Source organism: Hydra vulgaris, chromosome 03 (assembly GCF_038396675.1).
Source record: "Hydra vulgaris chromosome 03, alternate assembly HydraT2T_AEP".
In the NCBI taxonomy this organism is placed as follows: Eukaryota; Metazoa; Cnidaria; class Hydrozoa; order Anthoathecata; family Hydridae; genus Hydra; species Hydra vulgaris.
In genome coordinates, this window is record NC_088922.1 from 7,857,567 (window position 1) to 7,884,014 (window position 26,448).

Genomic DNA, 26,448 nt, shown 5'->3' on the forward strand with positions numbered 1-26,448 from the left:
GTAAAAGTTATACTATCATAAGAAAAGATACATTCTTATGATTCTTTGCTCCAGATTTTTTGGGTGTAAATCTATTAGAATTTTTAAATAGGTTTATAAATTTAGTTTTGTATTTATAAAATGACTTAAAAAATAAAGTTTGTTTGTAATAACCCAGTTTTGCAGGTCAGTAATGTAATCAACATTTTAATTTAAACTTAATACGATGTAAGGTTTCCAGGTTTTCTCAGCGCAGTACCTTTACTTGTGAAAACTATTAAACTAAAAAAAAATTCTTTTTTTTATTTAAAGTGTACATGGTCATGTATAATTTTAAATGTGGTTATTTCAACTTTTAACTCACTCGTTTCTATAATTTTCCAAAAATTATTTTAGTTGAAAGGTATTGCTTTTATAATAATATTGAATCAATCAAGCAATATACATCCTGAAATTAATTATTACATTTTATAAATATTTACTTATCTTAAGTAAAATGAAAATAATAGAAATAGTTCATAAAGTAAAAACAAAAGCTACACAAATCTTAAAATGAGTGGTCATTAATCGTTAAACTAATTGCAAGTTGTTAGGTAACATTTAACATAAGCATAAGTAAAATTTTTAAACTTTTTTTTTCAAGTTCACATGAAAATGATAATAAAAATAATATAAAATATATATAAAAATGTAGTTTTTTAAAATTTAATGTTCATATTTCCACAGTTTTGTGGTTTGGTTGGGTTTTCATAATGTTCTTTTCTTATTTAAGTATGAAATTTTGAAAGAGTTAAAGCAATTTTTCAATTGCATGCACTTCTTGGCATTAAATTGCATAGCAGATCAGTACATAGTTTTTTATTGTGGTAGAAAAAATATATGATGATTAATATCCAATGTTTATGAGCCTCAATTATATTGAGGGTTTAGAGTTTTCTTTAAAATTGGAATAAATCAAGCTGAGGGTATATGCTGACTGACAGATTAGGCTATGGATTGTTAGAATCTAGGTGTAAAACATGATAAAGATAAATTTCTTTTGCTAGTTTTCAAAACTTAATAATCTTCCAAAGAAACATATGAGTTAAGTATTTTTAATTCAAATTTATCCAGAAATATTAATTTTGTACTAACTTAAAATGCTATGTAGTAATTGTTGTCAAAGTTGTTTTAGTTGTTGAAGTATTCATAATAGTCTAAGTAATAATTGTATTAATTTATTCAAAAATGTTCTTAAGTGTTTGTTTATTCAACTCGATTAAAATAATGATTAAAAATTTTTTTGCTTTGAAATTTTTTAAAGTTATTATAATAAGAAGCTATTATATTGTGCTTTAATAATACAAATGATCTGCATTACGATTCACAAAACTACCCTGTTTAATATCTAGATTTAAAATTTAAAAACCTTGCTAGTTATTTTTGAATCTAGTAGAAGTTCTTCAATTAAATTGAAACCAAGCTTTAATCTTAACTGTAATACTTCTCTCAATTAATTTTTATTAGAAAGCAATACAGAAATAAATTCTAAAAACTATTTAGTCATTTGTTTCTAACAACATATTGCTAAATAATTTTTCGGTAAATTTTTGTTGATTTAAAAATTTAAACTATATAAAAAATCTTTATTTTATTTTATAGTTTTTTTTATTTGTAGGTATATTTTAAATATTGTGCTCATTAGATTCAATTTTTTATACGGTTCACCATGATATCATTTTATTGAGATTTTTTAAATTTGTACAAATATTTAATTTTCAAAAAATATGTATTTATATGGAATATTAATTATTTAGAGCTGTGAATAAAACATGTTTTAATTATTTATAATTTTAATTTCAGAATGTTTGATATTTGTCTATTTTATTTATTAAAGGAAAAATTGACATATTTTTCTTGTTTACTGTTTTAAAATTTTAAATTATGATTTTCCAATCATTTTTTTAGTTTATATTAGAATTATACTTTATAAAAATTATAGAATGATTAAAAATAACTTTTAATATATATTTATAATAAAAATAGTTATGCTACCAAATATTATTCAAATTCAGGTTCTAGAATTTAGAGTAATGGAGTTTTTTATTATATCTGAATTCTCAGACTCCCACCGTTTCTTTATATTTTGTGAATTTCACCAGAAAAAAATGGCTCCAGAGTTTAGCACTTTATAAATTTTTAATTTCAATGTTTCAAAATTGATTGACTCTCTGAATTAACTTATTCAATGAATAAAATAATTGGCTCTCTGAATGGTAAGATAAATTAATTGACAAAATTGATTATTTTACCTAAATACCAATAGACTGTCGGTTCAAAAAAAGGTTCTATGGTTAAGATTTTTAATTTTTTTACTTATTATTACAACTTTTAAGATGAATTGAGGGATTAAAAATATAAGTTTGTATCTTTATTATTCAGATGGGCTAATTTTGTATTAGTTTTTTTAATAAAAGCATAAACTTTGAATGTTTAAAATTGTTAATGTAATCTTTATTGACATTGTCATGAACGAGATGTCAATATTTTTTTATTGTGTTTTACTTAATTATTTTTGCTCTTGACATTATTCCTTTACTTAATATATCTACACAGAATAACATTATTTGCATTGAATATTTATTCATTTTTGGAATTTATCTAATATTTTTTATCTAATATCTATTTATTTAAAAAAACTTTTGTATATAAATTTTTTTTTTTAGATTTACAATCATTTAATTTGTTTTAAACTTTTTATTTATTTTGGATTTATTAGTTTTTTGTTTTTTTATTTTAGTTTGGTTCTGCTTTGCAAAAAAACTGGCTAAATCAGTACAGTAAAGTAAGCATTTCCTAATTTTTATGCAAGTAGATGTTTTTAGTTCTAAAAAATCTTTCTTTTACTTTTAGCTTGTTGAATCTGAAAGACCATTGTTTATTGGTTTGCATTTTCAAGAGATCGGCGGAAAATCACAGGTAGTTGACAGCGAAAAAATTGCCACCTTCTTCTAGTGAGTTAATCAAATCAATAACTTTTTAAAATTTTTTTATTATACAAAGAACGTATGTAGAATAAATTGTTGTTTTTAATTACAGTGAATTAAAAAGATTACCAGTTCACCACGGATTGTCATGTTTTTATTCATACATTGACAAAGAGTATGATGAACAGAAATATACAGTAAATTTCTTAACATATTAAATTTAATGCTATATATCCATATCTTTGACGCTTTGGTTTATATCTTTACATTATATATTTTATCTTTGACACTTATTTGATTATGTATCTGATTATCTTGAGTCCAAAAAAAAAAAAAAAAATAGAATTTTAAAGTCTAAGGAAAATTATTATATTTTTGTCATGTTTTTTAATATCAGTTTTTCTTAAATATTCTAATATAACAAATTTTTTATTGTTTATAGTTTTTTGTTTAGTGTTTATATTTTTGTTGTTTCTTTTTGTTTAGATTTTGTTTTAATCTTCAATGTTTTGTTTGTTTGTTGAAAAACATGCATTACTAAAATTCTTTCTAATCCATTTTTTTTTATGGTTTATTTTAAACAAGCTTTTTTTTGTCAACTTTTTCTTCTTAAAGCTTCTGTTCAAAAACAAATATTTGTAAATAGATTATCATTTTAAAGTGTCTTGTTTAACTGTGAGTTAATTTTTTAAAATATTATTCAACATCATGTTGTTGATTATTGTTTAGGCTTTGGGCTGCTGTTATTTCATTCATCAGTCACTTTTGAGTTCCATAAAAGTGTGGAATTTCAAAGGTTTATATTTCTTTACATCCTTTGTGTGGTTCATAAATTTTTAAGGACATTTTTTTTATTAATAGAATTCAACTTCCATTTTTGAATCTTGATTACAATGAATGTAAAATAAAATGAACTTTTCAGGAAGATGCTGAGGAAGATCTGATGGAATATTTTATTTATTCTTTATATATTTATATAAATAGTTTTTCTATTAGGTTTGTGTGCAAAGATAATAAATATGTTTAAATTTTAATTAATTTAGAAAAGGAATTTCAGCCTCTTATTGAAGGAGAAGTTTTATTGGAGAATTATGAAACAGTGCAAAAATATAAATACCCATTAAGCTGTTTTTCCAAGGTAGAATAAATGACTTCATAATTTTATTTGAATTTTTTTACAACAAATACTGCAATAACTTTCCTTTCCTTTTGATTTTTTACAAAAATAATACAATTAAAATTGAAATAATATATTAAATTCTAGTTTGTTTTTAATGGCCTATATACAGTACATATTGTATAGGTTTGGTGATGGGAATATTGTTAAATTCATTTATCCTAAAGACTTTAATGTATAATATATTATATATATATGTGTGTGTGTGTGTGTGTTTAAATATATATATATATATATATATATATATATATATATATATATATATATATATATATATATTTATATATATATATATATATATATATATATATATATATATATATATATATATATATATATATATATATATATATTTATATATATATATATATATATATATATATATATATATATATATATATATTTATATATATATATATATATATATATATATATATATATATATATATATATATATATATATATATATATAAACAAACAATAATAATAATAGTTTTTTAACAATCTTAGTCACAAATAAAAAACAATATTACTAGGGGTAATGAGTAAAATAAATTGATTAATGCAAGGCATCTTAACTTTCAACTGCGTTTTCTCTGTTTCGCAAAACTGTCTGTTATGATCTTTTTGCTCTGAGCCTGTGATTTAAAATCTGGCATGCTGGTCTTTTCTTATATTATTTAAATTCTGGCTGGCCTATAAGCTCTCATTATATAGTGTATCTGGAAAAGTTTTAAAAATTATTGAATCATTTCATTCTAACTGCAGTATTAAAGTGGCCTGTATTATTATAACACTCATTTTCATGTTTAATAACTACTGAGATACCTCAAGGTTCCATCCTTGCTTCATTTATCTATATTAATGGCTTTTCACTTTTTGATTGCTTTGAACAATCACTTTATCTTATATGTGATCTCTTCTGTGGCAACTTAGGACTGTGAGTGGCTTTCACATGAGGAAGAACGCAGGTAACATAATAGAATGTATTATTTATCTAATAATGTATATTTGTATATATATTATTAGATTGTTTAATGTTTTTACATTTTATATATATATAATAATTTTATATTAACCAAACAATTTAGTTATTAAATTTGAATAAAAATTAAAAAAAAAAAAACAACAACAACAACAAGAGAAATTGATACATATTAAAATATAAGGCTATGGTAGTACTTCTACTATTGCTGATCAATTTTTTTTTTTTTTATGGCTGTATTAGTTGCATTACTAAATTAATATAAAAAGTTAGAAATAATTTAATTTTTGGTTTCTATGTTAAAAATATTCATTGTCATGTTTCTCTTATTGTTTTTGTGAATTTTATATAAAAAAAACAACATCAAGTTTTTAAAAGAATTAAGTAAAAAATTTTAATAACTTTTCTCTTTAAACTACTCTATTAAGTGTTTTGTTGATTTTTCTTTATGCATTATAATCAAAGCATCAAAGGTATTGTTGTCCAATCTATTTCTTATTTTCCTGGCAAATGATCCCATGACTAAAAAAGCTTGTTCTAACTACATTGATGTCCTGGCTACATCGATGTCCTGGCTACATCGATGTTGGTTTACTCATTAATAAAGCTTAAAAAAGTTTGTCAAGATTTTTAAACCTTACACGGGTAGCTTCAAATAAACTCATCTTTTTCTTCAAAATCTCAAATCGATTCTCATCTATGGTGTTAGTTTCTTGCTCTGTCTTCAATAAATTCTTCTGAAAGAAATTTTATTTTTTAAATTTTCATCGTATGTAATGATTTGCTGCAGGCACAACCTCTACTTTAAAATTAACTGGTAGCCTTTACTTTAAAATTTAAAAAATAAAATTTCTCTTCACTTTTTGTGGATACACCCTGTTTAAAAGTAAAGTAGCTAGAGATAGAATGTTCAGGGGTTATCTTTTTCTGGATATTTCCGGAATTCCGGATATTTTTCTTAACTTTTAGTTTTTCCGGATATCCAAACGTTTTCCATACATACAAGTTTAAGTATATATTTTTGTAATAAAGTTGTTTTTTAAGCTTTCTCACTCATCACTCACACAAAATTAGGTTAAGTTTGAAAAAAAACCTGGAAACGACTCAGCTAAAAGCAAAATTACGAGGAAATTAAGGGAAAATATATTTTGGATTTTTTCCAGAGACTTTACAGATTTTACCCACTACAGTTTGCCCGATTTTTAAAATATAACCTGGATGACCTATAAATGTTACATTTTTTTAAATTTTTATTCCCAGCTGACCCTTTTGCTTTGCCAAAAAGTCTGGAGTTTTTAAATAATATATTAAGTGTACAAGGTTGTGGTTGCTTTGCTCTTGAATTCAAACTTTAAATTTTTCTGAGAGCAAGGCTCATTGATGTCTTTTAATGTTTTATGCAAGAACATTATGTAATTTTGTTCCAAATTTCATCATTACACTTGCACCATCAGTGATTGTTGCTAAATTGCAACTGTCTGAATCCAACTTGAGTTTGACTATCTTGACTCAAATAGTTTTTTTGGTTTTGATTCTTCATGGACACATTATTTCGAGTGATAGGAAACCATTTAAAGCAGATTCAATTCAGATTTATGTAACAACAATTTTTGACAGAAATTCATTAACTTATAAAAAATAACCTCCTTCTTCTTGAATCTTTTAAATTCCTTGCTAAATAATGGTGATTATTGCCCCATGACATTTTGTAGATTTTTGACAAAATGTAGCCATCTGATTTAAATAATCTTCTTGGCAAAACATTATTTGCAATTTTTTTCACCAACTGCAACCTATTTGCTTATCACTTCATTAAGATGTTGCAAGCCTTTCTTGAAGAAAGCATCAATATAAGAAACCTTTAATGTTGTTTGGCTTTCTAGTAACGGATCTTTCTCTTATTAAAATTTAGCTCAAATTTTATGCTTGTAAGTGCTTGATAAAAGATTTGTTTTTCAAATGCTTTCGAAACTACCAAACTAATCTTCTGTTTTGCTATACAAAAAATATTCCAAAACATGTTTTGTTAAGGACTAAAATCTTTAAAGTTGGTCATGTTTAAAAATTTCATCTTTTTTTTAAATATAATGATATTTATAATAATTTTATTATATACAGAAATTATAGGATAAATAATAACTATTGAATAAAGTTTTATATTTGAATATTATTATATTAAAGATTACTGTCAATATTCAATGCATGATAGTTTATTCACACACTAAAAATCACAATTTTGTTTGTTTACATTTTAAGTATTATTATAAGTACTTATGTGAAAGCTACAGACTAGGCTGGAAACCTTAATTTTTTATTGGAAACCTAAACGTTATAAAATTTTTTCAAATCATTTAAAGCAGTTCAATAAATAAAGTTTTTCGCTTCAAAAAAGTTTCATTTACAAATATATTTTCTAAAATGATTTTGTCAGCGTATTATGTCCAAACATGAGCTTTAGATGCTATAAATTTTTTTGCATCAAGTTTTTTTAATGTTTAAAGAAGCTTTTCTCTTTTTTGTATAATTTTAAAAACTTTTTTATTACCCCTAATTGTGAATCTAAAGAACACCATTTTTGAGTCTTTAGATCGATTCCACTCAACAGCATCAACTTAATTTTAGTTTTAGGTTTTTGAAGAAGTACTTTAATTCACTAAAGATCCTACCTCTAATCTTTTATACTGCATATTAATTTAATATAATTGTAAAAACACATTTCTCTCAATTTTCACAAAAAGTATTAGAATTCCAACCAAGAAAGAGCTTATAATTAAGAAAAATTGCCAATAAAGGATCAGAACAAATCATAATGATAAACAGAATCATGTAACAGAAATATTTTGTAGTCAGCAAAATATTGTATAGACGCTATAACTATTAAAAATTGCCTTAACTACACCTAGTGAGTAAAAGACACCAGTGTACACTGAGACATATTTATTTGCATTATTGAGTTTTTAAAAGTTCGTTTTAAACTCTTTTTTATGACTTAAAAATCAATTTATGTGAGTTTGAAATGTCATTAATGTATTAAAAGATGCAATTTTATAAATGAGTAAATATTCCTTACATTTCTATTATATATAGTTGAGGATATAGTTTTTTTTTTTTAATTTAATTTTTTTTAATATTTAGTTTTTTTTAAAAGATTTAATTTTTTTAAATACTTAGTTTTTTCAATTTGGCAGCTGTAAAATTTTTTTGTGGAAGTAAATTTGTTGTTTTAGAAAACTAGAAGATGGCCTAGAAAAGGATTTACATGGACAAGATGGAATTTTAAAAATGAGTAAATATTCCTTATATTTCTATTATATATAGTTGAGGTCATAGTTAGTAGTTGTTTTAAGTTTGGTTGATGGTGGAGTTGGTAATAAAGGTGTAGTTTAGGGAGAGGTGGTAATAAAGATGTAACAATTTATATGTCATATTTTATGACATATACATCTTTATTACCACCTTCACCTAAACTACATCTTTATTACCACCTCTGCCAATATAATGATATAGTATATCATTATATTTTGTTTAATCTAACTATAGGATATAGTTAGATTAAACAAAAAAATAAAAACAAAAAAAAGTATGAGTTATACGAAATATGCAATGAAAATGTTTATTGATATCTTGGTTTTTTATAGATTAACATCTCATGTTATTGTAATGCTGAAATTTATAGTTTTAATTGCTATTATCGTTGTCACAACATTTTTTATTATTATTTATTTTATTTTAGTTTTATTATTTATTGTTAGAGTTATTATTATCATCATGATTTTGTTATTGAGTTTAGAAAACAAAAGTCTATTAATAAAAAGAATTAGTTTCTCATAATTATAAACACGAAACATTGTTTTTTATTTTTCATTTCTTTTAATTGGTTATTTTCTAGTTAATTTCTTGGATGATTCTTATGAAAATTTCATTGGTATCAATTCTATCATGATTAGATAACTTGATTAATAAATAATGTAAACATTTACTAGTTAATTTTTCAATTAATTTTAAAAAAGTTAATTGCATTTTACCTAAAAGTTATTAGTATTTAGTTATTAGTACAATTGTCAGGTCAGGTGTATGGTCTTCATGATCACCCTGCTACTGGTAACATGTAACCCAGTGCAACCTGTTCCATGTCCTGCTGCCTTGTGGGATTTTCTTCCTAAGCAAAAGCTGGAAGGAGTGTGTACTTTTTAATATCTATCATGCCTATAGTAATTTTTATTTGTGCCTTAGTTACTGTGTTAGCTCACCTGTATTTACTTTATATGTATGTTTGTGTTCTGTCTACACCTCTGGTGCGGTGTTGACTCGCCAATAGTTGCTATCTATATGTTTGTGTTCTGGCTGAACCTCTGACGTCGTGTTCACTTGCCCGTAAGTTACTTTATGTATGTTTTTGTTCCGTCTGAACCTCTGGTGCGGTGTTGGTTCACCCATACGTTACTTTATATATGTTTGTGTTCTATATATATGCGGTAGTGGTGTAGTGGTAGAGCGCTCGCTTCATAAGCGAGAGGTTCCAAGTTCGATCCCCATCACATCCCTGGTAGTACCGCGCTCAACTTGTTTCTCCGCGCAGCGGCCTTGTTTGTCAAGTTTCATGTTTTGGAGTTATAGAGTTGAGAGAGGGTTATAACCACAATTAAGTAGCCTCCTCGTCTGTAGTGGCCTTCTGGGCCTTGGGGAGGTGAGTTAAAAAAATCTGAGCCTCTGGCGCGGTGTTCATCATCATGACCACTCTGCTACTGGTATCATGTAACCCAGTTATACATGCCCCATGCCCTGCTTTGTAGGATGTGCTTTTTTTAGGCAAATGCTAGAAGAAACAAACTCCAACTTCAAAATCCCCTGCCTTGAGCTTTTTGGTTAAGTAAAGGCTAGAGATGGTGTCTTGATAAAAATACTCATCTCGGGCAGATGCTTACTGCATAAGAAAGACTCTTATGCAGTTAGCATAAGATGCTGCTAAGATGCTAACTGCATAAGATGCTCCTAGGCAAAAATTTTAAGGGTAAGCAGAATAGTTCAGCTAACTAGCTTTGAACCCCTTCTTTTTCTACTAAGCTGACTTAGATGTAAACCTGTGTTACATTGTTTCCTGCCTTGGATGATGAATGCATATGTTATTTGCTTGTGCCTACTTGATAGTAGCTATGCAACTCTTCCTGTTATTTCCTAATGAGGGTACAGCTCTAAAACTTAGTTTTATGGTTCGGAGGCTAGCTTGTAAGGTTTCTTGAACTCTGTGGTAGCTCTCAGAGAGGCTGATTCCATCAACAGCTGTAAAATATGCTTTTAAAAATTGCATTAACAGTGGCATTTACATTTATGGCATCCTAAGCAATGAGCTACTGCATAGCTCATTGCTTAGGATGCCATACTCTACCTAAGAATGAGTCAAGTTCTCTTTAACCTTAAATCATGCCAAAGTAAGTCAAAATATTAAACATGAAAAACTATCCCCACCACCTAACTTTTAATATATCTTTTACAAAATATTCATGGTTTACGAAGCAACCTTCCATCAGTTGAATCTTACCTCTTGCAAAATTCACCAGACTTGCTTACTCTTAGTGAGACTAATTTAAGTTCTGCTATCAATCTTTATCTAAAACCTCCTTCCTCCCAAGACTGCAGTCTTTTAGATGTAATTTCTGACCAAATTGACCATACCCTTTTTCTTTACCCATTTGCCAATATTGTTGTTGTTAGTGACTTTAATGCTCAACACACTGAATGGTTTGGGTCTAATTCCACTGACCCTGCTGGTACTAAAGCCTATAACTTCTGCATTTCTCAATCTCTTACTTGTATAGTTAACTTTGTGACTCGTTTTCTTGACAACCCTAATCATTTCTTAATTTACGTCTTGTCTCTTGTCCTAGCTTGTGTTCAGTTTCTCCTTTTTCTCCTTTAGGTGGTTCTGACCATATAATGACCTCTATAAATCTTTCATCTTGTACTTATTTTTTGGACTTACTTTATCATCATTACTTGCTATTACCCTAAAGCTGGCTGGGATTCTTTTAGTGATTCTTTGTCATGGTCCTTGGGCTAATGTCTTTTCTCTCAGCTGACAAATGCGCCTCCTACATAACCTCCCAGAATTTGCCAGGAATGGAAACTTTTGATCTTTTTTGTCAGTTCCAATTCAAACCTCATTCTACTCCATGGTGTTCACCTTCTTGTGCAGCTGCTAAATCTAACCCTAATCATATTTTCATCTTTTTCAAAAGAACAACTCTTTTGAGAAGAAAAACAGCTGTTTTTAATTGCAAGAAATCAATGTAAAAAGATGCTTTCTAATACTTAACTTCATTATTACCAGATCATTAAATCTTGTATCTTATTTCAGAAGTTAGACTCTAGAGGCTTTTGGAAAATCTTCAACATTAACAAGGGTAGGTCTAACATTTCATCTCTCATTCATGAAACTGATCTTATTACCTCTCCCAATGATAAGACAGAACTATTTACAATGATCTTTTTTTTTAATTCGACTCTTGAATCTTACAGCCATTCTCTTCCTTCCATTCCAATTAAACAGGTTAACCCATTGTTGGACATTCAAATCACTTAAGTTGTACCTCAACTAAACTCTCCTATGGCTTGTGGTCCTGACAACATTCCTGCCATAGTCCTACACAATTTTTATCCAGAACCATCTTCAATTTTCTCTAAACTATTTAATAAGTGCTTCACTGAGTCTTGTTTATCTGTTTGCTGGAAAATGGCATCTGTTGTTCCAATTTCAAAAACTCCAGAGAACATTCTGACCTCTCCAATTATTGTTGGATCAGACTTCTTTCTGTTATTAGGAAGGTCTTTGAGTCTTTGATCAACAAATTTCTCCTTCTTGAGTTAAATAACTTATTGTCAGACAAGCAATGCGGTTTTCGATTCTTTCGCTCAACAACTAAATAATAACTGCTGTGACTGAAAGATTTTATCATGCATTAGATGTAGGTTGTGAGACTAGGGCTATTGCTCATAACATATCTAAAGCTTTCAAAAAAGTTTGCCTTTTTGGTTTTCTCCATATGCTTGTCTCATATGATGTATCTGGGAAAGTTTTTGAGATTATTAAATTGTTTCTTTCTAACAGCTTTATTAAATCATTCTCGAAGGCCAACGCTCTTCTTCATTTCCAGTAACTTCTGGTGTACCTCAAGAGCTATCCTTGGTCTTGTTTTGTTTCTTATCTACATTGTTGATCTTCCTGACAACCTTACATTACATTTTTTTGCTAATGACTCAACTTTATACTCCTGCCTTGATAAAAAGTCTCTTTTTGATTGCTTAAAACAGGCAGCTAATCTTAAATCTGATCTCACTTTTGTATCAGATTGATGCTTGCAGTGGCTTGTAAATTTTAACTCCAACAAAAATAAGTTCAATACTGTCGACATTCTTATATTAATGAATGGCAACCCCCTCCCTGAGTCCTCTTCTTTATGTCTTCTTGGATTATGGTTTACTACTGACTTCATGGAAACCATATATACATTTGATTACTAAATTAGCATCTTCTTACTCCTGATTCCATTTGATTACTAAATCACCATTTTCTTACCCCTGATTCCATTCTCTGCCTCTACAAATCACTTATTTGTCCCTGTATGGAGTTCTGTTTTCATATTTGGGCTGGTTCTTCTAATGATGTTTTTTCTCTTCTAGACAAGGTCCAAAAACACATTGTAAATGTAGTTGGACCCGTTCTAATTGTCAAGTTTGAGCCTCTTTCCCATTGTTGTTAAGTTGCATCTCTTTCTCTTTTTTACAAATAATATCATGGTTGCTGCTCAAAGGAGCTATCATCTCTAGTTTCATCAATTAAAACTCATTCTCGCTTGACTCGTCATTTAGCAAAGTCTCATTCGTTTACAGTATATGTCCCTGCATGCTCTAAAAACTTTTATTTGTCTAGTTTTTTTCCCTGCACTTCAATTCATTGCAATTCTCTGCCATCTTCCTGACTTATACAACCTACAATTTTTCAAGTCTTTTGTCAATCATTTCTTTGTTCTCCAGCTCTGTTTTTTTTCTAGTTACTCCCAACTTAATAGTGGTTGCTTGCAGCCTTGTTGGGAGTGAATCAGAATTTAAAAAAAAAGAGAGAGAAAAGAAAAAAAATTTATAAACCAATATTGCGTACCAAGAATATGAAGTTTTATGATGGATCAGTTGTTATTAAATGTATAATAATAATACAATACTTAAGATTATTTAAAACAGATTGTACAAAGATACTTTAGCTCCATCACTAGAATTAAGTCAAGTAGAGAATGTATGGACTTATTCATATTTTTTTATACTACATTTGTAGTATATACATATAGTACTTTTATATACTTTTATATATTATGTAATACTTTTAAAGATGTTGTTTTGAAAGAACTTGGCAAAAGAACTGCTTCTAATAGTAACAATATGAGCCTGCTTCATATGAACATCCCAAATAATAATTTAAAAAAAAAAATCATTTCTATGAATTATTTGTTATTATCATAACTTGCTAGTAATAGCAAAACTAAAACTTTACCAGCAAATAATACAATCAGAAAGTATGTAGTATACATCAATATATTTAGTGTATAAAAAATAATACAATCAGAAAGTATGTAGTATACATCTATATATTTAGTGTATAAAAAATAATACAATCAGAAAGTATGTAGTATACATCTATATATTTAGTGTATAAAAAATAATACAATCAGAAAGTAAGTAGTATACATCTATATATTTAGTGTATAAAAAATAATACAATCAGAAAGTAAGTAGTATACATCTATATATTTAGTGTATAAAAAATAATACAATCAGAAAGTATGTAGTATACATCTATATATTTAGTGTATAAAAAATAATACAATCAGAAAGTATGTAGTATACATCTATATATTTAGTGTATAAAAAATAATACAATCAGAAAGTATGTAGTATACATCTATATATTTAGTGTATAAAAAATAATACAATCAGAAAGTATGTAGTATACATCTATATATTTAGTGTATAAAAAATAATACAATCAGAAAGTATGTAGTATACATCTATATATTTAGTGTATAAAAAATAATACAATCAGAAAGTATGTAGTATACATCTATATATTTAGTGTATAAAAAATAATACAATCAGAAAGTATGTAGTATACATCTATATATTTAGTGTATAAAAAATAATACAATCAGAAAGTATGTAGTATACATCTATATATTTAGTGTATAAAAAATAATACAATCAGAAAGTATGTAGTATACATCTATATATTTAGTGTATAAAAAATAATACAATCAGAAAGTATGTAGTATACATCTATATATTTAGTGTATAAAAAATAATACAATCAGAAAGTATGTAGTATACATCTATATATTTAGTGTATAAAAAATAATACAATCAGAAAGTATGTAGTATACATCTATATATTTAGTGTATAAAAAATAATACAATCAGAAAGTATGTAGTATACATCTATATATTTAGTGTATAAAAAATAATACAATCAGAAAGTATGTAGTATACATCTATATATTTAGTGTATAAAAAATAATACAATCAGAAAGTATGTAGTATACATCTATATATTTAGTGTATAAAAAATAATACAATCAGAAAGTATGTAGTATACATCTATATATTTAGTGTATAAAAAAAGCATGTAGTATATATCTATATACTAGTGTATAAAAAAACTTAATGGTTTTATTTATCTTAAAAGTTTTTTTTTTAGAATAATTGACATGGTGAATGTTCATTTATCTCATGATGCTTGTAATGTTTCTGTTTCAATGAAGGTTTGTTTGTTCATGTTTTTGCAATAAAAATGTTTAGAAAAATTAGGGTTAATATTCAAGAAATGTTTTTAATTATTTCCTCTGATAGTGTCATTAACGTAGTTACATCATAATGTGCATCTATAGTTGACATTTCAGATATTTTTTTTTTCTTCACACTATTTTTGTATATCCTGACCAAATCTTTTTATCTTATAAATATTGCTTTATATAGCTTAACATTTAACATTTATAATGATTTATTATTTTCCACTAATTCCTTATTAATCTTGACCTTTATGCACTAGCTCAACAAACCCGTTGCACTTCATCAATGAATTATTGTATAACTGTAATTCATTAATGAATTACAGTTATACAGTAATTCATAATATAAACACTAATACATTTGTTACAAAAATTATGGTGTTGATTAAATGACTTAGAAACAGATAATTTAGCCGTTTATGTTCATTTAATTTCTTTTATTGTGATTTTTTATTGCTTTTTTAAAGCTTAGGCTTTTGCCAGTTTGTTCACAGTCCTTTTTACTTTTTGATGATTTTTTTTTGTATCCTGCAATATTCTTTGTTTTCTATAAAAAGTTATAAAACTCTGTCAAATCTTAGGTATGCTTCAAGAGTTGGCTTAAAAGATATAAAAAAATACAGGAGTTTCAGTTTCTTAAATTCTTTTTTTTTATTCTTTTATTTTTAAGTTCCTAAAGTTTTTCTTTGTTAACTTTAAATTTTGATTGAAATTTCTTCAAGTTTTGTTTAACTTGTTTTCAGACTTGGGAAGTAATTAAATTTTTTCATGTTGATTTTAGTTGGACAACCTTCTAGTGTAAATGTTATCCAATATTTATTTATCTATCTAATATATATTGTTAATATAGTGACTTACATTTATTGCATGCTTTAATCTAATTATTTATGTTGGTGTTTTTAAAACTGGTTTTCTTGTTTCACTAGTTTTACAAGCATTTTTATATGTAGACAACTAATCATGTAGACAACCAATTGTCAACGGTTTCTTCATTTCAGCATATACAACATTTTAACAAAGTTTAAAAATCTTTTTCATTCAATTTTAAAAATCTTTTTTTCTAATGACTTAGGTACCTTTTTATTTTGTCTTTCTATACTATCAAATCAAACATATTTTTGTAATAGTTCAAGTTGAACAAGTAAGACTTAACAAATGCTTAAAAATAGATTATCAATTTAATTTATTATCAAGGAATTTAGAGTTTTTTATTTAATAAAAACTTAAATTAAGCATAAATTAGTGTTGCATAATAGTAAAGTAAATTTTAATAAAATCTCTTGCAATAAATGTTTTGCATATTTTCTCAATTGTCTTAATTGCCACTGTTATTATAAAAAAGGTTCATCTCTTCAAAATAAATCCATAATACCATAATAAATATCTAATTAATTATCATGAAATTTATTAACTATCATAATCACCTAATATTATCAATTTATAATTTATGCATAAACATTATTTGTATTTTATAAATTGTATAAAGTTCTAACTTGTTACTTTAGTCCGTGTCAAAGTATTCAAAGTACAGAAAACGAGCCTTGGTTTATACATTAGAACAGTTCAGTTGAATTTTTTTTTATTTATAAAATAATTTTTCTCTATTTATAATTTTATTACGATTTTTAATTGAAATTTTCTATAAAACTTACATGACACTGCAAACGGTTTTTACATGCTGTTTTTACTTGATACAGAAAACAGTTTTTATTTGTTATTTTACCAGTCCACTAAAAACAGTTTTTACTTGTTATTTTTATAAAAATTGTATTTCTTTTTAGACTTCATACATTGCCTTCATATCATCATTTGTTGTATGGAGACTTCAATGTTCGTCCTGAAACTAAGGAACTTATTGAGGTAAATTTGAATGTTTGTTATCAAAACTAAAGACTTATTGAGTTTTTAAATTTGATAATTATTAACTACCATGCATTAATGTTTTTTTTAATTTATTTTTAGCTATTTCTTTTTTTATTATTGTCTAGCACATAATGAAGAACAAAGGAAATCAGGTGATTAACCATATTCACACCAACAATAATAACAACAATAAAAAAGATGGTAAACCATACAAAGTTGTTTATCAATCTTTAAATGGATCGATGAAGGTATTTCACTTAAATCTTAAAATCTTTAAAAATACTTATTATAGGTACTATGGGTTGTTTTCCTTCCTCTATTTGCAGTTCTTTTCTTTTTTTCTTTAACTTTTTTTTTTTTTCTTTAACTTTTTTTTTTTTTGCCTCTTTTTGATGATAAGATTAAGAATTAATGTATTCAGAAAATAAAATTTAAAATCATAAAAATTTAATTTTGATTTTTATACAATGCAGAATGGGTAAAAGTTTTTTTTTTTACCAGAAAAAAATGTGACTTTGTATTGTTTTTCTAAATGTGCAAGCAAAAATGGATCATATGCACATAAAAGATAATAAAATTGGTTTAATTTTTTTTTTGTGATTGCATTTCCTTGTAGAATTTTCATAAAAGATCTTAAAAATGGTAACTATTGGTAACCTCATTTTCCATCTTAAAAACCTAACTTCTTGAGCAAATAATTCAAAGATTTCAAGCCATAAATCAAAGCTATATGTAGTGTTTGAATCATAGGATACCATGGGAACAGGTTTATATAAAGCAAAAAAGGTTTCAATCTAGGACATTAAACAGAACAAACAGAATTTCATAACATTCCACAATGTAGGACATTTCATTTTAAAGTAACCTTCTATTGATAAGATAATTTTTAAATTAAGTTTTGGTCATACGGTAGAAAAATATACTTTTTAATAAAGTGGTTAAAGCTTTATTTATACTTTTTTAAACTTGCTGTTATTTAAAATGATAAATTAAAGTTTTGAAAATACATTTTTTTGAATGGAATACATTATATTTCATTTATAAAAAATTAATGTAAAGGCAATATTTAAATAGTAAATATGTTTTCTTGTAAAATTATTTTAAAATAAAATACGACTTATGTTGAGCAAAGTTTGTCATTTTCAAAGTTTTAATGTTTGAAATATTTTGTATGGTTTTGCAACACTTTGACCCAACTTTAATAATAATAAACTCCTATTTCTTTAAGTTGTTTAAATTTAATTATAATAGTTTCATGAATAGTTGTTTATTTTCTATTTGTATCTCATTAGTTTATTAATAATAGTATTTAAATAAGTTATTTTATTAAAATATTTAAATTTTTTCTTTTAAGTTGTAGAAAGTTTTGAGCTGTATTAAATATATAAATATCAAATAAATTTTTTTTTCACTTTACATTTGGGGGTACAAATGAGAAAACAAGCAATTTCATTCTATTCTTAAATTTGAAAAGAAATATGCAAGTCAGTAGTTAAATAAATGCATAAAGTTAATCAGTAATTATATAAATACTTAAAGTTGATCAGTAATTATATAAATGCATAAAGTTGATCAGAAGTTAGATAAATGCTTAATTAAAAAGTCACTTTTTTCTATGATTTTTTTACTGCTCATCATCAAAGTTAAGCTTACCTTGCTTCCAAGCTTTCTTTTTATGCTTTTTTGCTGTCAGTATCTTTCAATCTCTTGAGTATTTCAAGTTTAATAAGATACTTATTTTCTTAGAATGTTTACATGTTTTTTTTTTGTGTCAACATGTTGATGCAAAACATTTATTGCAAAGTTGCAGCTAGTGATTAATTGGAATTGTTTTTCAACTTTTTTTTGAATTTTATTTTGAATAGCCTAAATTACTGCAACATTAAGGGTTGTTTGCAGGTGAGTAAGATTTGGAGCTACTTATACAATAAATGCTAGTGCTAATAAAGTTGATGTAGAAGACAGTGGACATTTGTTACTGGAGCTAATGGTGGCAGTAGAATAAATTCTAGTGGTTAAGGTGAAAAGTTGCGGGTTAAGATAAAACTGTTTCAAACATGTTAGCAATTTGAAATTTTGATTTTATCGATGTCAAGCAAAAAAAAAAACAGTATCTTGAAATTCAGTGATTATTGCATGCATGTAAAAACTTCACCTGAGCTAGATAGTTTTGCTTGCAGTTGGCTCAAACATTTTTTAACATGTGTCAATGGTCTATCTGCGACTAAAACATGAATACCTATTTACCATACCTATATAAATATTACATTTTTTTGATTAAATAATTGATTAAATTAGAAATTTTAATTGTGACTTGAAATTTTTTTAATGCCAGATACATTTATGTCAGTGAGCCACTGCATAAATTTCTTTATCTTCTGTCTATCCATATGAAGATGTTGCGCATTCAGCATAAGCACCACTTAAGCAGTGACCTTTGACTTTTTTACTTTTACTAATTTTTACTAACTAGCCTTAGTTGGTTTTTTTAGTTGTTTTTAATTAGTTTCAATAGCTTTTAGCACTGTAAGCTGTGAAGCAACACAACTGCAAGCTATGAAGCTGTCTGAACTCTACTCTGTGTTTTTATCCTTTTTGTACAGTTATTGTTTCAAATGGTAATCATTTTTTTCATCTTTTTTACAAAAAGAACCCTCTATAGAACAAATGTTTTTTTATTATTGAAAGAAATTGCTGTAAAATGGTGCTGCCTGATGTACTGTCTGGTATAAAATGGTGTATTATCTGATGTACTGTCTAATGTACTGTCTGGAGTACTGTCTGATGTACTGTCTGGTGTACTGTCTGGTGTACTGTCTGGTGTACTGTCTGATGTACTGTCTGATGTAAAATGATACTGTCTCATGTACTGTCTGGTGTTAAGGTCAATATTCTTAGATTACTAAATTTTGTATTTTATTTCAGATATTAGATACTTGAGTCTTTTGAAAAATCTTTAACAACTTAATCTTTAACAAAGAAATTTCTAGAGGTTTTTGTAAAATCTTTAACAATGTCATTAATAAAAGCAAGTCTATTATTCCATCTTCATACAATGACCTGATCTTATTACCTAAGACAAGTTATAACTATTTACAAAGAACTCTATCTCATCTTCCTTTCATCCTAATGAAACAGATTGATCCACTGTTAAACAACCAAATCACTCCTGCTTCTGTTGCTAACATTCTACAGCTTGTGGTCCAGATAATATTTCTGTCAAAGTCTTAAAAATTTGTTCTTCAGAACTCTTTATTATTGAACAAGTGTTAAACTGAATCTTGTTTTACTTCCCACTAGTAAATGGCATCTAAGGTTCCAATATTAAAAACTTTGAAGATCACTTAGACCCCTTAATATTATTAGCAAATTTTTTTAATTTTAATATAAAAAATTTATATATTATCTTGAGTTTAACAGCTTCTGACAATCAAAATGGATTTTAATCTTATTACATGCAATAAATGGCAAGAGATAAAATATTACTCACAGCGCAAAAAAAAAAAAACTCACAGAGAAATGGTGTGGAAGCAAGTTGTAAAATGTCTGAGGTCTACTAATCATACTTTTGCATCTCTGTCAGGGATCAGGATAAGTACTGGACACTGTATTTCATATGTAAATTTTGGAATAGTACTCATGACTTCAATGATTCAAATATATGTAGTTCATCTTTAGAAGTTGCAATTGACAAATTTTCTATATATATTGGTGAAGTATAGAAAAGTATGTACATTGAGTGATTTTTTGCCTTCAAATTTATATAATTTATAATATGACCTTTGCTACAGCGTAGCACAGGGAAGAAATGAGAGCCATGATAATTGCTATCTCGAAAATTTAGCGATAACCGACAGGCTATTCAAGCAACTTCTGCATTGTTGCTTAGGCACAAATGCTCCTTAAATCTTTAATCTAGAAATTAATTTATCTTTTATAACCATACCACACAACCTGGAGCTGTTTGTTTCCACTACTCTTAAGAGGGGTCAAAGAAAGTGTCACCAAGCATTTTCTAACTTTTTTTAAAAGGATGGGATGTGTAATAAATTGGCCAGTCTTTTGTTACTGTTTTTCATGGCTTCCTGGGTAATCACAAAGCTGCAAGCTATGTAGAATTGGTTCAGATCTTCATAAAGAATTATGCTAAGATTGTGATGCAGAATTTCAATCAAAGTTCATATCCTTAATACTCATCTGAATTAATTCTAAGCTAAAGATAAGTCGTATCTATTATAGACTTGAAATATTTTTTTCAAGAAAAGTTTAACAAAAATATTATAGGTGACTACTTTTGAGACCTACTTTGTGAATGTGATTTACTGTAAATTCAAAAGTCTGAGACTTTTAAAGAGATTTTTTTTAATAATTATGTAATTGTTGTTTCTTAGCAAACCAAATGAACAAAAATATGAAGTTTTTCTTGTTGTTTTAAAATTACTTTTTTTTTTTGTGCTTTAGTCATAACATAGAAGTTTTTACTAAATTTAGTTTTCTACTGTCTTTAGACATAACCAACTAAAATATAACATATTGAACTTGAAGATAAAATTGTTTTGTATAGTGTAATTATTTAAGCTTTTTAATGATTTTTACTTTTTGATAATAGATTTTAACTTGTTAATTGTTGATATATTTAAATAATATATATAATATAATACTAATAATAAACAAAATAATAAATAATGTTTAATAATAATAAATAATGTTTAATAATAATAATAATAATAATAAAATAATAGGTTGAATAAAAATGTTATGTTGTTTGTAAAAAACTTTAGGATCTTTTAATAATTGAAGATCGCTTGTTCATTCTACATGATTATGATGATTTTGCTCATGACAAAATAGAAAGTTTGCTTCAGTTTGATAAAGAACTTGATTGGTTAAAAAATGATTCTTTTAAAGAAATGCAATTGAACTTTATTCCTACGTAAGTAATAAGTTTTATTTTTTTTTGTAACCATTTGAAACATGAAAATCTAGTTCTTCAACAAATTAATATAGATATCCTCATGTAGAAGATCCTTATATAGAAGATTATCTTGTCAAAGATCCTTATATTGAAAATCATCATGTAGAAGGTTCAAAGGAAATCTCATTTAAACATACTTTTGGAAATGTAAGGTATGAGATTTTTGTGAGTGACATTGTTGACAATTTTGATTTTTATCTATTACATTTCTAATTTCCAGCTATATTTAATAAAAAATGTGCCTTGAGAAAATCAGGTTATTGTTTTTTGTTTTCAACTGTATGATATTTTGAAAATGAAAATTCTAAAAAAAAAAGTCTTTAGATTTGTGTATTTTTTTTTAGGGACAGGTTCAGTTTTATTTTTCAAGGATTTTTTTGTTTTTCGTGAGCTGAATTTTCAAACCAAAATTTAGGAATTAAGTTTTTCAATGCATTACTTACTTTTTTTTTTGCATTTCCATGAACCAGGAAATGTAAGGAAAAAAAACAACATCTAATCTATGATTAGATTGATGTGCAATTAAATATTTTGCTATTTTGAAATAAAAGTTTTTATTAATTTAAGACATTTTATTAAGAATTTAGTTAAGAGCCTTGGTATCATTAGTTTAAGTTTGGTGTAGGCTTTGATTACTTACAAGTTCATTGATAAAGATCTGCCTGCTTGCAGTCAGCCTAATATGTTGAGTAGTAATATATGGAGTGATATTAGATTTATTTTATAGGTGTCCATCTTGGTGTGATAGAATTTTGGCTGACAGTTCTTTTTTTGAAAAATATATTAGTGTAAGAAATTTTTACTCATTGTTTTATTAAACAAAATTTTTTATTTTTTGTGGTGTTAATAAGAAGATTTACATATATATATATATATATATATATATATATATATATATATATATATATATATATATATATATATATATATATATATATATATATATATATATATATATATATATATATATTGTCAGATCAGGTTATCCTGCTACTGGTAACATGTAACCCAGTACAATCTGCTTCATGTCCTGCTGCCTTGTAGGATACGCCTTTTTAGGCAAAGGCTAGGAGTTGCCAACTCCGATTTAAAACACCCCCTGCCTTGGGGCTCTTGGTTGAGTAAAGGCTAGAGATGGTGTCTCGATAAAAATACTCATCTTGGGCAGATGTTAAATGCACACAGCTACTGTCTTGTAGAAGGCCTCCTAGGTAAAGACTTAAGGGGTAAACAGATTCTATCTGTTGACCAGCCTCGCACCCTTTCTTCATCTATTAGTAGATGAAGAAAGGGTGCGTAGATGTATTTTTAATACATTGTTTCCAGTTTAGGATGTTGAATGCTGGATCTTCTTGACTCAATGCATGGGTTTGCTTGCGTCACTGTTTTTATGACTAGGCAACTCATTCTATTATCTCCTTTTGAGGGTACAGCTCTAAAACTCAGTTTTATGGTTCTGAGGGCGGCTGGTAGTCAGGTTTCCCGAACTCTGTGGTAGCTCTCAGAGAGGCTGATTCCATCAACAGCTGAAAAATATCAAAGTATTAACAGTGCCATGTTGCGCATGGATGGTGTCCCTGTTTGTACATTTGGTGTGCATTGCGGAGGCCACATTTGGAGCCCTTTGTTACGGCTTAGGGTTTATTAGTAGTAATGAGGCAATTGCTTGGGCTATTAAACGGTGTTTTGAGTACTATCTATGCTTTGAGTCAAGTTCTTCAATCTAATTTAAAAATGAATAAAGTACCAAAAACTATAAAACACAAAAACCCATCATCATCACCAAGTTGTCTAAACCTATCATTCACTAATATTCATGATCTTCGAAGTAACTTTTTTTCTGTTGAGTCTTATCTCTTGCAAAGTTCACCAGACCTACTTGCTCTTTGTGAGACTAATTTGAGTTTGGCTGTCTCATCTTGTGATCTTAGTGTTGATGGTTATCTTCCTTTGATTCGTAAAGACTCCAATAGTCACATGCTTGACCTGGGCATTTACATTCGTAAGAATTCACCTGTTTGTCGTGAAACTAGGTTTGAATCCACAGACTATTCTTTCATGTGCTTTCGTTTAGCACCACTTCACTCTATTGCCTTTCTCTTTGTTCTATATCGCTCTCCTTCATCTCAAGACTGCACTCTTTTTGATGTTATTTCTGATCATATTGACCAAGCCCTCTCTCTTTATCCATCAGCTAATATAGTTGTTGTCGGTGACTTTAATGCTTACCACTCTAAATGGCTTGGCTCTAGTGTCAATGACTCTGCAGGCATTAAAGCCCACAACTTTTGCCTTTCTCAATCCCTAACTCAAATAGTCAACTTTCCAACTCGCTTTCCTGACAACCCTAATCATTTACCTTCTCTACTCGACTTATGTCTTGTTTCTGATCCTAGTCAGTGCTCAGTTTCTCCACATTCACCCTTAGGTGCTTCTGATCACAGTTTGATCTCTTTAAAACTAATATCTCATTATTCTTCATCACCTGAATACCCCTATTATCGAACCTCTTACAACTACAGTAAAGCTGACTGGGATTCTTTCCGTGATTTTCTTCGTGATGGCCCTTGGGTAGAAATCTTTCAACTTCCTGTCGACAAATGTGCTTCTTACATAACTTCGTGGATTCAGGCTGGCATGAAATCTTTTATTCCCTCTCGGCGATTCCAGGTCAAGCCTCACTCTCCTCCATGGTTTTCCTCACACTGTGCTGCTGCGATTGCCAATCGAAACCGTTTCTTCCATATTTATCAGCAAAACAATTCTCCAGAAAACAGACATCTGTTTATTACTGCTAAAAACAACTGTAAAAAGGTTTTGTCTAACGCCAAAACCCGCTACTCTCTGGTCATGAAATCTCATATCTCATCTCAAAAATTAGGCTCTCGTGACTTCTAGAGAATCTTTAATAATATCAATAATAAGGGCAAATCTATAATTCCACCTCTCTTGTATGGTTCAGACTTTGTCACCTCACCTAAAGACAAAGCCGAACTGTTTGCTAAAAACTTTTCATTAATATCATCTCTTGATTCCACTAATTGCGTTCTACCTGATATTGCCAACAAACAGGTTGATCCATTGCTTGACATTCATATCACTCCAGCATCTGTATCTAAAGTGATTTCCTGCTTAGACTCTTCTACAGCTTGTGGCCCAGACAACATACCTGTTATTGTCTTGCAGAAGTGTTCTCTGGAGCTGTTGTCTATACTCTCAAAACTATTCAACAAGTGCTTATCAGAGTCTTGTTTTCCAGCCTGCTGAAAAGCCGCATCTGTTATCCCTATCTTCAAAAATTCTGGGGAGCGATCTGATTTGTCTAACTACTGTCCCATTAGTCTTCTTCCTATCATAAGCAAGGTTTTTGAATCTTTAATTAACAAACACTTAATTTCTCATCTTGAATCTAATAATTTACTTTCTGACCATCAATATGGATTTCGATCTTCTCGTTCTACAGCTGATTTGCTAACAGAAATAACTGACAGGTTTTATCGTGCATTAGACGAAGGTGGAGAGCTTAAGGCCATCGCTCTTGACATTTCAAAAGTGTTTGATAAAGTTTGGCATGCTGGTCTTCTCCATAAGCTTTCTTCTTATGGTGTATCCGGCAACATCTTTAAGATCATTGAGTCCTTCCTTTCCAATCGTAGCATAAAAGTTGTCCTCGATGGACAACACTCTTCTTCTTATTCTGTAACTTCAGGGGTTCCTCAAGGTTCTATCCTTAGCCCTATACTCTTTTTAATTTACATTAACGATCTTTCAGATATTCTCACATCTAAGGTGGCATTGTTTGCTGATGATACTACCTTTTATTCTTGTCGTGATAAGAAACCAACACCCTCTGATTGCTTGGAGGGGGCATTTGAGCTTGAAAAGGATCTCACTTCTGCTACAGCATGGGGCTCACAGTGGCTGGTAAACTTTAATTCTGATAAAACTCAATTTTTTTCAGCCAATCGTTATCGCAATAATTTAGATCTTCCTATATTTATGAATGGTGATGTACTCGATGAGTCACCTACTCTTCATCTTCTAGGATTAACTCTTACTTCCAATCTTTCTTGGAAACCGTATATCAAATCGGTTGCAAAATTAGCATCTGCTAAGGTTGCATCTCTTTATCGAGCTCGCCACTTTCTTACTCTGGATTCTATTCTCTATCTCTATAAATCTCAAATCCGGCCTTGTATGGAATACTGTTGCCATATCTGGGGCGGATCTTCTAATGATGCCCTTTCTCTTTTAGACAAGGTGCAAAAACGCATTGTAAACATAGTTTGACTAGCGTCTCTTGTGCCATCTACTAAAATTCATTCTCGTGTTACTCGTCATTCAATTAAGTGTCATCCTTTTTCTGTGACTGTTCCTAAGATCTCCAAAAACGCTTATTCATCTAGTTTTTTTCCTCGAACATCAGCTCTTTGGAATTCGCTTCCTTCATCTTGCTTTCCTGATTCATATAATTTGCAATCTTTTAAATCGTCTGTCAATCATTATCTTGCTCTACAATCTTCATCTTTTCTCTTACAGTAACTTCCAACTTTAATAAGTGGCTGCTTGCAGCCTTGTTGGAAGCGAAGATGTTTAAAAAAAAAATATATATATACATATATATATATACATATACATATATATATATATATATATATATATATATATATATA

The 26,448-nt window shown here is 27.8% G+C and overlaps 1 protein-coding gene across 1 annotated transcript in view; it reads left to right on the plus strand.

Annotated features, from left to right (window-relative positions):
- Positions 1-26,448, plus strand: part of LOC101235654 (inositol polyphosphate-5-phosphatase A) — a 32,701-nt gene that overhangs the window by 302 nt on the left and 5,951 nt on the right. Inside the window, exons 2-14 of the mRNA XM_065792237.1 lie at positions 2,759-2,803; positions 2,872-2,972; positions 3,058-3,142; positions 3,675-3,741; positions 3,989-4,083; positions 8,335-8,393; positions 14,847-14,910; positions 16,443-16,498; positions 16,719-16,797; positions 16,926-17,048; positions 21,582-21,733; positions 21,808-21,927; positions 22,503-22,563. Of these exons, the coding sequence (XP_065648309.1) occupies positions 2,759-2,803; positions 2,872-2,972; positions 3,058-3,142; positions 3,675-3,741; positions 3,989-4,083; positions 8,335-8,393; positions 14,847-14,910; positions 16,443-16,498; positions 16,719-16,797; positions 16,926-17,048; positions 21,582-21,733; positions 21,808-21,927; positions 22,503-22,563 (1,107 nt within the window). The remainder of the gene's footprint in view (positions 1-2,758; positions 2,804-2,871; positions 2,973-3,057; positions 3,143-3,674; positions 3,742-3,988; positions 4,084-8,334; positions 8,394-14,846; positions 14,911-16,442; positions 16,499-16,718; positions 16,798-16,925; positions 17,049-21,581; positions 21,734-21,807; positions 21,928-22,502; positions 22,564-26,448) is intronic.